Source organism: Exserohilum turcica (genome assembly GCF_000359705.1).
Source record: "Exserohilum turcica Et28A unplaced genomic scaffold SETTUscaffold_18, whole genome shotgun sequence".
Classification (NCBI taxonomy): Eukaryota; Fungi; Ascomycota; class Dothideomycetes; order Pleosporales; family Pleosporaceae; genus Exserohilum; species Exserohilum turcicum.
This window is the reverse complement of record NW_007360003.1, coordinates 28,996-40,922: the sequence shown is the minus strand read 5'-3', so window position 1 is coordinate 40,922 and position 11,927 is coordinate 28,996. Positions and strand designations below refer to the sequence as shown.

The window sequence follows — 11,927 nt, the reverse complement described above, 5'->3', positions numbered from 1 at the left end:
TGAGGTAGTACCGAACGACTGGTTCGTATGCCTCTTGATGAGAGACGCCATGTCCGGCACTCAAATTGGTGTGACATTCTAGAAATATAGGCTCATCATTGCGTCAGCAGTTTGCTCAGATACTGCAGCACAGCCTCCCCGAGGAAAAGTTTGCCTTTATGGATACTGCTTGCAACTAGTGCGTACTCAGCCTCAGTGGTGTTCTTGTGCTGGAGCCTGATGGTTTGGGAACTTGTTCACCCTGCTTGAGTAACAAGATGGCAGGTCCATGGTCAAGAAAGAAGAGTGGGCGCCTGACCTGGACATGCTGTTCTGAGAGTTGCACAATCCTCACCGACAGGTATCAGTAGTGTGGCTGTGATCATGAACCTGCTGAATTCACCTATCGTGGAAAGGTCTCCTTTGAGGATCGACTGACGTGTTCAACTAGTTGGCCTATTAGAACCCAACACTCCAATAGTCGTTTCTTTAGATGTCGTTGCAAGCAAACATTTTCTGTGAGCCGTGTAACAAAAGGTATGGCTGAGCTCGCTAGATATGCAATATGGTTTGCCACCCGCATTCTGCACAGCATAATGCTCGCACTGTATGAGGCATATATAACGCTCGCTGCTGATATACTACAGCAAAGCCATTCTCTTGAAGACTTTAGCAACTCAAATTGCAACCGTATCCTCTAACGACGACACGCACTTGGTGATTGGCACGGTGATTAGACGCAAGTATGGAGAGCATCAAAGTTCACCTCGGCCACAAGCAGATATGGGTGGACGCAAGGACGTTCCGCGCATGGTTTCCCCGGATAAGAGCAGAGTTCTGGATACAAGGCGACGTCTTGGTACAAAGGCTGGACGATCATTTCAGTGGACGATTCGGCATCAAGAAGTATTGGATTGAGAAGACGCTGGAACACCTTTTTGGCATCCTCGGGCCTCAGGCTCAGCACGGCGACGGCGGCACTCGACAACGTCTTTGTGATCGCCTGACGGACCAGCTTGAGGTGGAGTGTATCAATAACCCATGGGAGTCCAGGGGCCTTCAACAGACGCGGCACACATTCATTGTACTCGTGTGTGTGGCACTGGACTTTGAATCCACGCTCCTAGCCGAAGCACTGTTGCGCTTCTGGGCCACGGCTGCGAAGAGGATACGGCAGTGCGAGAAATTCGAGTACGTCCCAGATTGGAAGACGGCGGCAGCAAAGCTTCAGCGAGTCGAAGATGCAGCATTGAATCCCTGCCGCCCAGCACTAGTGCCCTATGTGGAGTGGCCTCGCGGTCGACCATTGCGGAACCTGGCGGTCCCATGTCCAGGCCATCGAGCGAGATCAGCGCCTGTGGTGCGGCATCGGCGGAATGCAGAAATTCGACTCGTGGCGCCGCCGTATCGAAGCTCGGCTTGGCCACTTCCAATGATTTCGCCCGCTGGATACCCGCGAGACGAGTACTTTGATGAGCTTAACAGCATTCAACATCAGCAGCGGGAGATCAACGACAAGCTAGACAATGTCGACGGAAAGTTGAATTATCTCATACATTGTCCATTTTGACCGACAAGGATTGGGGTTTGGTTGGTCTGATCAAGAGTCGTGATTCTTGCGGGAAATTGCTTATCTCTCCCTGGACGCGTGGGAAGATCCATTGTTGTAGTGGTGAATGTTGGTTTTCCTGGTATAATTTACAATACTTAGTCCATTTGGGTATCTAGGTCATGTTCAGCTAGTCCCCTCTTTACGCCAATTAGTAGCGAACTGTCCACGTTAGGGCAGTCATACAGCAGTCTAGCAAGTAATCTCGAGTTGCCAATGCTGCGCCCAGCAGAAGTCAATTAGCAAACCCCAACACAGCGGAAGTAACCTGACGTCTCGCGGCAACAAACTCTTGCCGCGCAAATCATAGCCGTGAGTGCCTTTGTTTGATTCGAGGCGCCCAACACCTTGCTGGGCCTGATGCGTCTCTTGCAACAAAAAGAGAAACAGCCATTTCCCGCGCTCTTCACCGCAAAAAGTGTATCACCAACCAGCAGAAGAGAAAGAAGAATACAACGCCGCCCCAGAATATCCACTTGTCCTGTTTTGCGCGCCTTTCAACCATGCGTATGGTGTCTCCACTGATGCCCAGCGTGTTAGCAACCGTGTATAGCCTCCTCTGAGTACCCTTGAGCATGTCCCTTTGCTGGTGTAGGTCGCCCAAGACAGCCCTTCCTCTGTCCAGGAACTCGTCCAGCTGGTCCGAAGTCTTGTTGAAGAAGGTGTTCTCGCGCAGGACGCGGCCCTCGCGGTCATACTCGCCGCCTTGGGGTGCGCCGGCCGAGTATGGGTTTGGGCGGTAAGGGGCGTTGGGGTCATAGGGCTGCGAGGGGGCAAATGCTGAATGCTGGGCGGCGAGGTTTGACTGTGCGTATGGGTTTTCGGGCGTTGCTGTGTTGTGAGGGCGGCGGCCTAGGAGTTCGGTGCGCGCTTGGATGGTTTGCTGTCGAAGCGTGTAAGCAGTGCCATGCGACGTGGGATGTGCGTCTGGAAGCATACAATGTCCTCGTTGGCGCTCTTGATGCGCTTGAAGCTTGCGCGGTACTCGTCCAGCTCGGCCCTGAAGGTCTTTAGCCTCTCCTGCGCCTTCTCCGCCTTGGTCTGCACCGGCTCCTGTCTGGCGAGCTTGCCATAGTCATCGATGGTGCGCGCAAAGGTTGTGAGAGAGGCATTGAGCTGGGCCTGGAGGTGGGGCGAAGGGGCCGCTGAATCAGCAAATTGGTCCAGGTCCTTTCGTATCGACGTGGATTGGCGGAGGGCCGAGTTGAAGAGGGCGTTCTGTTTGCGACGTGAGTGTGCACTGGGCTAATATCATATGTATGCATGCGTAAGGAGACCAACCATTGCGGACTTGCTGGGCGGGGGGCAAATTCGAGAGAGAGAGACGGCGTAGTCAGAGAGTCGCAGCAGCGGCAGCAGCTACAAGTAAGTATTGTGCCGTTGCCTGTTCGCAGGCAGACGTTCACGTGCTGGGGACTTGACAGATTGCATCATGGCCGGCATTGGCTTCAACTGTTCAGAGCTCGCCGGCGCATTCTCACGCTAGGCTGCTTCTGGCTAGCCCCGGCAGATGTGGATGCCTTGACCCCCACCCATCCCCCCCTACCCCACTCCACCCCACCATGGCGGCACGTGCACGGGGGTGGGCGCATTTGTATTAGCCGGAACAATGTTTCCACTTCCCTCTTCCAGCCAACTCCAACCACACTTCCTTCTTTCTCTTCGTTGGCCGCTACACCTGCGCCGCACCTCTCGCCTCATCGTCGCTCCCGGCCTCGCCCAGTCGAGCGTCAGTGCATTGCCTGTTGAGGTCGCCGTGCTCGCCTCCTGCCTATCCGAGAACTAAGTACCAGGTCCATGCCTACTAAAGGCTGGGTATTTGCCCCCGTCGAGTCGCTGCCCCCCCGCCCGCCGACAGGAACCGCCATAAGACGACGAGACACCGGTGCTGTTGATTGGACCCTCTAGCCGGCACAGAAGGCTTGCATAAAACATGTCAATGTACGCTCCCCCGCACGGCGGCCCAATATTACGACACCATGTCCTTCGCCCAGTCTCCTGATATGTTGCCCTTATGTATAAAGACCTACGGCGAGAGCCTTGGATGGCTGCAACTTGATTCCCTCATAATTTCGACATGCAATACCTGTCCGTCTTGTACACTGCTGCGCTCTTGTATAGAGCATCCGCGCACGATATCCATGAACGCAATCTTCCGCCCCTAGTGGCAGTCAACGATGAATCGTACACCAAATGTGCAAACGCGGCATGGCCTCCCTCGGACGTCGGGACTGAGCTCGTCCCGCAAGCACCGGATGCGGAAATGCGATCCATGTTGAATCAAGTGAGCGCTGCGAATATCGAAGCTACTATCAAGAAGCTCGTCTCTTTTGGAACCCGCCACACGCTCGCCACGTACAACAGCTCAACACGTGGTGTCAATGCTGCGAGGGACTGGATTGCCTCTGGAATGCAAAAGTATGCTGACGAGAGTAACGGTACCATGACGGTCCAGGTGCAAAGTTACCTTCAAGGCGTGGCCACCAGGATCCCGTTCCCAGTGACCATTTCGAATGTTTTAGCAACCGTCAAAGGAAGTGAGGATCCAAGTAGAGTCTATGTCATGACTGGCCACTATGACAGCCGGGTCACAGACGTTCTCAACTACGAAGCCGACTCGCCAGGTGCCAATGACGACGCCAGTGGAACAGCTAGTAAGTGCTTCCTACATTTCCCCACAAATACAAAGGATTGACCCCGAACAGTCGCCATGGAGATGGCTCGTATACTCTCCAAGCATCAGCCCGAATCTACCATTATTCTCGGGGCTGTCTCTGGCGAGGAACAAGGCCTCTATGGCTCTACTCACTTTGCCAACACGCTGAAGAATGCTAGCACAAATGTCGAGGGTATGCTAAACTGCGATATTGTTGGCTCTTCAACTGGCGACCGTGGTCAAAAGGACCCTTATACCGTTCGCGCTTTTGCCGAGGGAATATCACTCACAGGCCAGAGCTATCTTACTCCTACTCTGCGCCTTCAGATGGGCGGCGAAAACGACACCCCTGCGCGAGAGCTGGCCCGGTTCTCGGCCGAAGTTGCTGCCAACGATGCCACCGGTATGAACATTGCCATTATCTATCGACTGGATCGCTTCCTCCGCGGTGGTGACCACACCGGATTCCTTCGCGCTGGATATCCTGCAATTCGCTACACCGAGCCCAACGAGAATTTTGCTCACCAACATGAGGATGTGCGCACAGAAAATGGCACTGTTTATGGGGATCGGATTGAATTTGTTGATTTTGAGTATACGGCACGTGTTGGCAAAGTCAATCTTGCAACTCTCTGGTCGCTCTCGCAAGCTCCTGGAATGCCGCGCAACGTCACCATAGACACGGTCATATTTGATAACAACTCGCGAATTCAATGGATTGCATCCGACAGCCCCGATGTGGCAAGCTATGAGGTTGTTTGGCGACCAACTACAGCTAGCTTGTGGACCCACGCCGTTGATGTAGGTAAGGCAGGAAATGCAATTCTTCCCCTCACCAAAGACAATGTCATATTTGGTGTTAGGGCAGTCGGCAAAAATGGCTACAAGAGCCCTGTTGTGTATCCAAGTCTGGCTTGAGGGCGCTTCCGAGTCATGCCAGAGTCGAGTTAGGACGAGTAAATCAACTTACAGCAATGGCGGCTATCCGGGCCACATATAGTCCCGTGTATTCGTAACTCCTCGATGCGTAGTTCCAAAAGATGTTGACTCGTGCGAGCCATTTCTGTTTTCCATGTTGACAAGCGTTGACTGTGACATGAGCACATGTGCAGATGACTCGCGTAGAAAGCCTTCGCGCTCATGGGCTTTTCGCATTCTACCGCTCCATCTGGTTAGTGCTTTGCTTCCATCGCTCCCACCGGGGTCCCGAGGTTTACCCATCCGACGTCATTTACTTACATTGACGCGACGGAATCGGAGCCAAGCATCTCCACATGCTGCGGGCGAGGAATACATGGTTGTGCGGCCTGGGTATAAGTTGCACATGTCCCTTGATCGCTGGAATCCGCAATTGTTGCGTCTTGTCAACACGAGTTGAGCAACCACCATGTCGCATACTAACACCATCACACAGTCTCCCGCAACCGTCCGCGCGTCGACGAATAGAATTTCGCACCCGAACATCGAATTGCAGCCTGTAGATCAAGCTGCGCTGCGTAGCCAAGCTCGTCAGCTAGGTGACAAAACCTCGGAATGCATCGATCCTGTAGAGTTCCTACCACAGCCCTCGACCACCGTGTCGGTGACAGAGCGATGGAACAACCCTCGAGCCAATATCTTTCGCACGCTTGCTACCTTGTTCGCTTTCACCATCATGGGCGCCAACGATGCTGCTTATGGCGTGGGTGTCTCATTGGAATTCAACTGTGCATCCTGCTAATACTACCCAGGCCATTATTCCGTACCTGGAGGAATACTATGACCTGACCTATGTCGTAGTATCGCTTGTCTTTCTCTCGCCTCTAGGCGGCTATGTTGGTGCGGCTCTTCTGAACAACTGGCTCCATATGCGTTTTGGCCAGCGGGGTATCGCTTTCCTTGGACCGACTTGCCACATTGCAGCCTATGTTGGAATCGCACTCCACCCACCGTATCCTGTGCTAGTTGTCCTCTTCATCTTTGCAGGCTTTGGAAACGGCATCTTGGACGCAGCATGGAATGCCTGGGTTGGGAATATGGCGAATGCGAACGAAATCCTTGGCTTCTTGCATGGTCTCTACGGTCTTGGGGCTGTTCTTAGCCCGCTCGCAGCAACCAGTCTTATCACCAAGAATGAGTGGCAATGGTACCAGTTTTACTATATCATGGTAAGCCTCACAAAGTATCCAGAAGGGCGTAACTGACCATGTTTAGCTTGGTGGCGCAGTGATGGAGCTCGCGACATCACTTTGGGCATTCTGGCCAATCTCTGGTCGTGTGTATCGCGCAAAAAACCCTCGGACGACTATAGGCGGGGGAAGCCGCCTGAGACAAGCACTCAAAAGCCGCGTGACCTGGGTCGCGTCCATATTTCTTCTTGGTTATGTCGGAGCGGAAGTTGCTCTTGGTGGCTGGATTGTTACCTTTATGCGACGGGAACGTGCAGGTAGCGATTTCGAGTCTGGTATGGTAGCCACCGGGTTCTGGACTGGCATTACTGTTGGCCGCCTTATACTCGGCTTCATTACCCCCAAGCTCGGCGAAAAACTCGCAATAATAGTATGCTGCTCGACTAATATTCATAGTAGAATGCTTATTGTTTGACAGATTTATATTGCTGCAGCCATAATATGTCAGTTAATGTTTTGGCTGGTCCCGTCGTTCCACGTGTCAGCGGTCTTTGTCGCACTCCAAGGCTTCTTTCTTGGTCCTCTATTTCCCGCCATCATCGTTGCAGCAACTAAAGTTCTTCCTCCGTACCTGCATGTGTCAGCAATTGGCTTTGCAGCTGCATTCGGCGGAGGAGGAGGTGCCGTGCTTCCTTTTGGCATTGGTTCCTTGGCCCAAGCCAAGGGTGTGAGCGTTCTACAGCCCATTATTCTAGCTGTGCTTGCAATCCTGTTATTTCTCTGGATGTGCTTCCCAAAGCTAGAAAAGAAGATGATAGAAGGCAACTTGTTAGCGCCGAGGCAGGAGCCGCAGAGAAAACAATGGGTTTATATTGATTTTGATCTGGTAGACGCGGGCAGGCGGACTATTAGAAAAGCTCGGGGTGGGTGAGCAAAGACGCAAGTTTGTATCAGCATACATAATTTTCTTGTCTGACTTGAATGTCAAGCGGAGAGTACACGAGTACAAATAGAGAGAGAGAGAGGGTACATGACACAACTACGTCTACAGTGCTAATGAGGTGCAATCAGAGTAGTCTTGTAGATGCCTAAGAATGCAGCTTTTGACATGACTGTCCCAAGAAGTCTTTTACACACTGAAGATGTGTGCGTTACGCGCAGACAGGATGCGGATGGTGGTTAACGTGGCCCGGATCTCTCTGTAGCCATCCTGGAGCTTGAACCCCACTTTACTTACTTACTGTACAACCGGAGTTAAGTAAGTACCCCACCATCAGACGCAGCATACCGCCGCAATCCAAGTGATGCCCAACAATCTGCTGTGTTCCCAGAAGTATATTGAATGGCGCTAAGCTTGGCAGATGTTATGCCCAGATTGCCATGCCTTCGATTTTCCAGTGTTGGGCCAAGCAGTTGGTTTTGGTGGATCATTTGCAAAGAGCGAGAAAAGATAGTAGATCAGAAAGAGAATTGTGTGCCTTGATGAAAAGAAACAGGATCTATTACTTGGGATACTGCACAAGCCAAAGACAAATCTAGAGCAACACCATGTCGACTAGTTCACACTGAAGGTACTAAATACCCATCTCAAGACATCAAAAACCACATGTACAACAGTCACTTGTCAGCGCTAAATTTATTCCTAATGCGCAAGACTTGGAAAGCTGGGGTCGGCTGGAAACCTTGTCGTCTTGACAGCTGCCGCGACGTTTGTATCGTCATTAATGACGCTGCACCCTGTCCACTGCTCCAAGGTTCCGAGTTCGATATAGACAAGGCTGCGAATGTCGAGTTGAAGCCGCAGGTGGTAGTGGTAGATAGCAACGACGCGGCTAGTGTGCCTTTGGGTGAGGGCGAAGAAGGGCCGCACATAGATTTGACGAGAGCGCAGGCACAAGGTCTGAGTCAGCTACCTAATTGAAGACGTTAGCTCGCCGTCACTGAACGGGCTAAATGCTATCCGGAAATTTATCAATCCGGCTTGCGGCACGCATGGTTGATACAAATTTGTCAGAGGCAGGTCAAGTAGTCTGACTGCTCGGCTTGAAGTCAGACGCATTGACACTCTGAACCACGAGAGCAATATTCTTCTGATTTAAAAAAATAGAGATGATCAAATTTCTCAGCATAAGCTGCGATTAGGGGAGGGAGTGTGCTTCGGCTAGTTGGCTATAAGTAGTTCACACATGGTGTGTACCATAGAGAGTATTTTCCACCACCCTTAACCTTTGTGCCGATGGAAGCGGGCATTTTCTCACCATGCGCCCTATCCACCTTCTCACTGTATTTGTTTTGGGCGTTGCCGCCAATACATGCCCTGAAGGCTCATACTGTAACCCTTATTTCAATTGCCAGGCCGCAGTAAGCTCACTATGAGTAGCCGCAACACAAAGTGGATTCTAACCGTCGGAAGTGCAAGTTGCAGAACAAAGGAGCGCAGTATTGCACACGTAATTGCGAATGCATTTGTGATCCGTAGTATACAGATAGCCAGCGTGCCCGGCGGCGAAGGACTGTGTATCGGCACGTGATAGCATCACGGCCAGACAGATGTGGTGAGCACACGTTGCTGGTCTGCGCCTTGCCATTGGCTCGCTGCCATGTGTATCGCCTGCGCCCGCCGGAGCATCGCGGGGCTTGGCAAGCTTCCGCCAAGCCCCGCCCAAGGCCCGGAGGAAGCTCTGGTCTCGGCTTAATTTCTCTTGGCTCTCAGACTCCACCAAAACATACTCGTACGTCCCCCGCCAGCATACGAGCCGGCCAATACAACACCGCGTTGTGCACACGTTCTCTTGGCCTGTCTTCTCACGTTGCGCCTTTTCACTGGCTCCCGAGTGACGCCTGTCGCTCCCTCATGGAGCATGTCATTCCGTGGCCACGATTTGCGTCTTCGGATGCTTGGCTATGGACCGCTGCCCACAGGCTACAATCACCCCAGATGGCCTGGAACGCCATGTTTTTGTATATAAACGCATCTCACGGGTTCCCCCCCATAGCCAACCCAACCACCGTCGCCTCAAGCCTGCACTTCTCACGCCGCCAGAGTGCCGTCTCCCTCGTGGAGACCCAGCCAAGATGCCCCGTCTCACACAGTACAACTATGTTTTTGCCATTGGCACCTTCTTTGCCATGCTAGATGCCTACAACAACGGTGCTAGTATGTCAAGTCTCAGCAACCGACTCGTGTGACACAATGCTAATCATATGGACCAAGATGATGTCGCCAATGCATGGGCTACATCCGTCTCCTCGCGCTCAGTCTCGTACCGCCAGGCCATGATTCTCGGCACCATCTTCGAGATGGTCGGCGCTATTACTGTCGGCGCCCGTACTGCTGACACGATCAAGAACGGCATCATTCCTACCAGCGCCTTCAAGGGAGACGCCGGGGTTCAGATGCTGGCCTTCACCTGCGCGCTTGCCGGTGCATCCCTATGGGTCATGTGGTGCACCAAGCACTCTGCCCACGTCTCCTCCTCATACTCGCTCATCTCCTCCGTCGCTGGTGTCGGTGTTGCAGTTGCCGGCGCTTCCGAAGTACAATGGGGATGGAACAAGGGCAAAGGCCTCGGAGCCATCTTTGCTGGTCTTGGAATGGCTCCTCTGGCCTCTGCATGCTTCGGTGCTATCATCTTTATGTTGATCAAACTGACAGTACACCTCCGCAAAAACCCCATTCCCTGGGCCATCTGGACTGCACCCTTCTTTTTTCTCGTCGCAGGAACCATCTGCACCCTGTCAGTCGTCTACAAGGGCTCCCCCAAGCTTGGCCTCAACAAGAAGCCAGCATGGTATGTCGCTACTGTTACCATGTCTTGCGGTGTCGGACTCGCCGTCCTGTCTTTCATTTTCTTCGTGCCATACTTGCATGCCAAGGTCGTGAAGCGCGACTCGAATGTACGCTGGTGGCATGTTATCCAGGGGCCGCTTTTATTCAAACGTCCTGCTCAGGACAACGCCGAAGCTGTCGTCGTTCCCGATTACGCTGTTGTACAGGAAGATCACGACGTCACGGTTGCGCACACCAACAGTGACTCGGACTCTGGCACCGCTACCGGGTTTGAGAAGGGCACTGTTGTCGAGGAACATCACCAGCTTACCTACAAAGAGCTTGTCCAACAAGGCCAGGACCGCTTCCACGCCAAAATCAGGGCTAAACGTGGCCTTCTTGGATGGGCTATGCGCTACCTTCACGACAACAAGATTGAAAGTGGCGAAATATACGAGAGAAAGAACATGATCATTACCGTCAAACGAATTCCCGCTATGATCATGGTCGGTGCTCTTTATGGTATCAACTACGACATTCACGCTGCCCAGACTGGAATTCATGGTACCCCCGAAGGAAAACGCATGGAGCGTGTCTACAGCCATGCCAAGAAATACCCTAACGAAGTTGAGCACACATACTCTTTCGTTCAGGTTATCACTGCTTGCACCGCATCCTTTGCACACGGTGCTAATGATATTGGTAATGCTGTTGGACCCTGGGCCGTCATCTACAGTGCTTGGAACACTGGTGAAGCTTCTCGGTCCAAAGCACCCGTTCCTCTCTGGCAGCTTGCTGTGCTCTCTGCAACTCTTTCTCTGGGCCTTATCACGTATGGCTACAATATCATGAAGGTCATGGGCAACAAAATCACCTATCACTCACCTAGCAGAGGTACGCTACTTCACCCTGTTATGACCAGCATCTCACATATACTAACTTGTAACAGGCTGCTCTATGGAGATGGGTGCCGCACTTACTGTCCTCATCTTCTCACAATATTCCCTTCCCGTCTCCACTTCAATGTGCATTACTGGCGCCACTGTCGGTGTTGGTCTCTGTAATGGGACTTACAAGGCTATCAACTGGCAGCGAGTTGGTCTATTAGTCTTCTCCTGGATCATGACAATTCCCATCGCCGGTACTATTGGAGGTCTTTCCATGGGAATTATTCTTAATGCGCCTCATTTCAAGGCAGTCTAGACTAGGCCAGTAGACACAAGACTCTAGAGGTTGGAATGATATAGACTAAACAATTTTTTAAGAAGCTTGTTGGCATATGATGCAAAATGCAAGCATCTTGACAAAAGTGTCATGTTCAAGTATCTGCGTGGTGATGGAAAACCAAAAAGCAATTTTGCAGACTATATAGGCTTACGCACCAAGACGAGAAAGCTCAGCATTTCTCTTCAGTCTGACACGTGAAGCCAGATACATATTTGATTCCCAGTCAACTCCTCATACTCTGATCTTTCTCGTGTGCGGTAATTATTCTCTTGTCCGAGGGACTATGTTCATACCTCACGGCTTGGCCGAATATGGTACTGTATGCTGTAAAGGGCTTGCAAACCTTCCGCATCTCGCCAGGAGCGAGGTATATAGAGTATCTGTCAGACCTCGAATCCAAAAAAGTCATTTTTCACTGCTCAGAAAATATGGACGGTAGGTTATTTGGAACTTTTCAAAGCACGAACGAAAGCCATGTTCAGAGCCTGCGATGCTTCGACTCCACGCCAATTCTTATTCAAATACCACCATGCCAAGCCTAGATCACTCGATACAAGATTGGCCGTATCAAATCTGAAA

The 11,927-nt window shown here is 52.0% G+C and overlaps 6 protein-coding genes across 6 annotated transcripts; 5 read left to right on the top strand and 1 right to left on the bottom strand.

Annotated features, from left to right (window-relative positions):
- Window positions 1–724: 724 nt before the first annotated feature.
- On the top strand, window positions 725–1,549 carry SETTUDRAFT_27975 (uncharacterized protein; the record flags this gene model as incomplete). Its single annotated transcript, XM_008026330.1, has 1 exon — window positions 725–1,549. One exon carries the CDS (start codon window positions 725–727, stop codon window positions 1,547–1,549), a length of 825 nt encoding a protein of 274 aa, XP_008024521.1.
- A 112-nt stretch (window positions 1,550–1,661) lies between these two features.
- Window positions 1,662–2,994, bottom strand: SETTUDRAFT_168824 (uncharacterized protein). The gene is made up of 3 exons (XM_008026385.1): window positions 2,870–2,994; window positions 2,528–2,806; window positions 1,662–2,471 (listed from the first exon to the last, which is right to left on the bottom strand). The coding sequence occupies exons 1-3, from the start codon at window positions 2,870–2,872 to the stop codon at window positions 1,995–1,997; spliced, it is 759 nt and encodes a 252-aa protein (XP_008024576.1). The 5' UTR covers window positions 2,873–2,994; the 3' UTR covers window positions 1,662–1,994.
- A 671-nt stretch (window positions 2,995–3,665) lies between these two features.
- On the top strand, window positions 3,666–5,162 carry SETTUDRAFT_176992 (uncharacterized protein; the record flags this gene model as incomplete). Its single annotated transcript, XM_008026384.1, has 2 exons — window positions 3,666–4,242; window positions 4,294–5,162. The coding sequence occupies 2 exons, from the start codon at window positions 3,666–3,668 to the stop codon at window positions 5,160–5,162; spliced, it is 1,446 nt and encodes a 481-aa protein (XP_008024575.1).
- Window positions 5,163–5,631: 469 nt separating this feature from the next.
- Window positions 5,632–7,283, top strand: SETTUDRAFT_47148 (uncharacterized protein; the record flags this gene model as incomplete). Its single annotated transcript, XM_008026368.1, has 4 exons — window positions 5,632–5,925; window positions 5,975–6,391; window positions 6,438–6,782; window positions 6,831–7,283. The coding sequence occupies 4 exons, from the start codon at window positions 5,632–5,634 to the stop codon at window positions 7,281–7,283; spliced, it is 1,509 nt and encodes a 502-aa protein (XP_008024559.1).
- Window positions 7,284–7,958: 675 nt separating this feature from the next.
- On the top strand, window positions 7,959–8,273 carry SETTUDRAFT_39140 (uncharacterized protein; the record flags this gene model as incomplete). The annotated part of the gene is made up of 1 exon (XM_008026351.1): window positions 7,959–8,273. The coding sequence occupies one exon, from the start codon at window positions 7,959–7,961 to the stop codon at window positions 8,271–8,273; it is 315 nt and encodes a 104-aa protein (XP_008024542.1).
- A 1,154-nt stretch (window positions 8,274–9,427) lies between these two features.
- SETTUDRAFT_108839 (uncharacterized protein) lies at window positions 9,428–11,324 on the top strand (the record flags this gene model as incomplete). Its single annotated transcript, XM_008026383.1, has 3 exons — window positions 9,428–9,509; window positions 9,567–11,015; window positions 11,071–11,324. The coding sequence occupies 3 exons, from the start codon at window positions 9,428–9,430 to the stop codon at window positions 11,322–11,324; spliced, it is 1,785 nt and encodes a 594-aa protein (XP_008024574.1).
- Window positions 11,325–11,927: the final 603 nt, after the last annotated feature.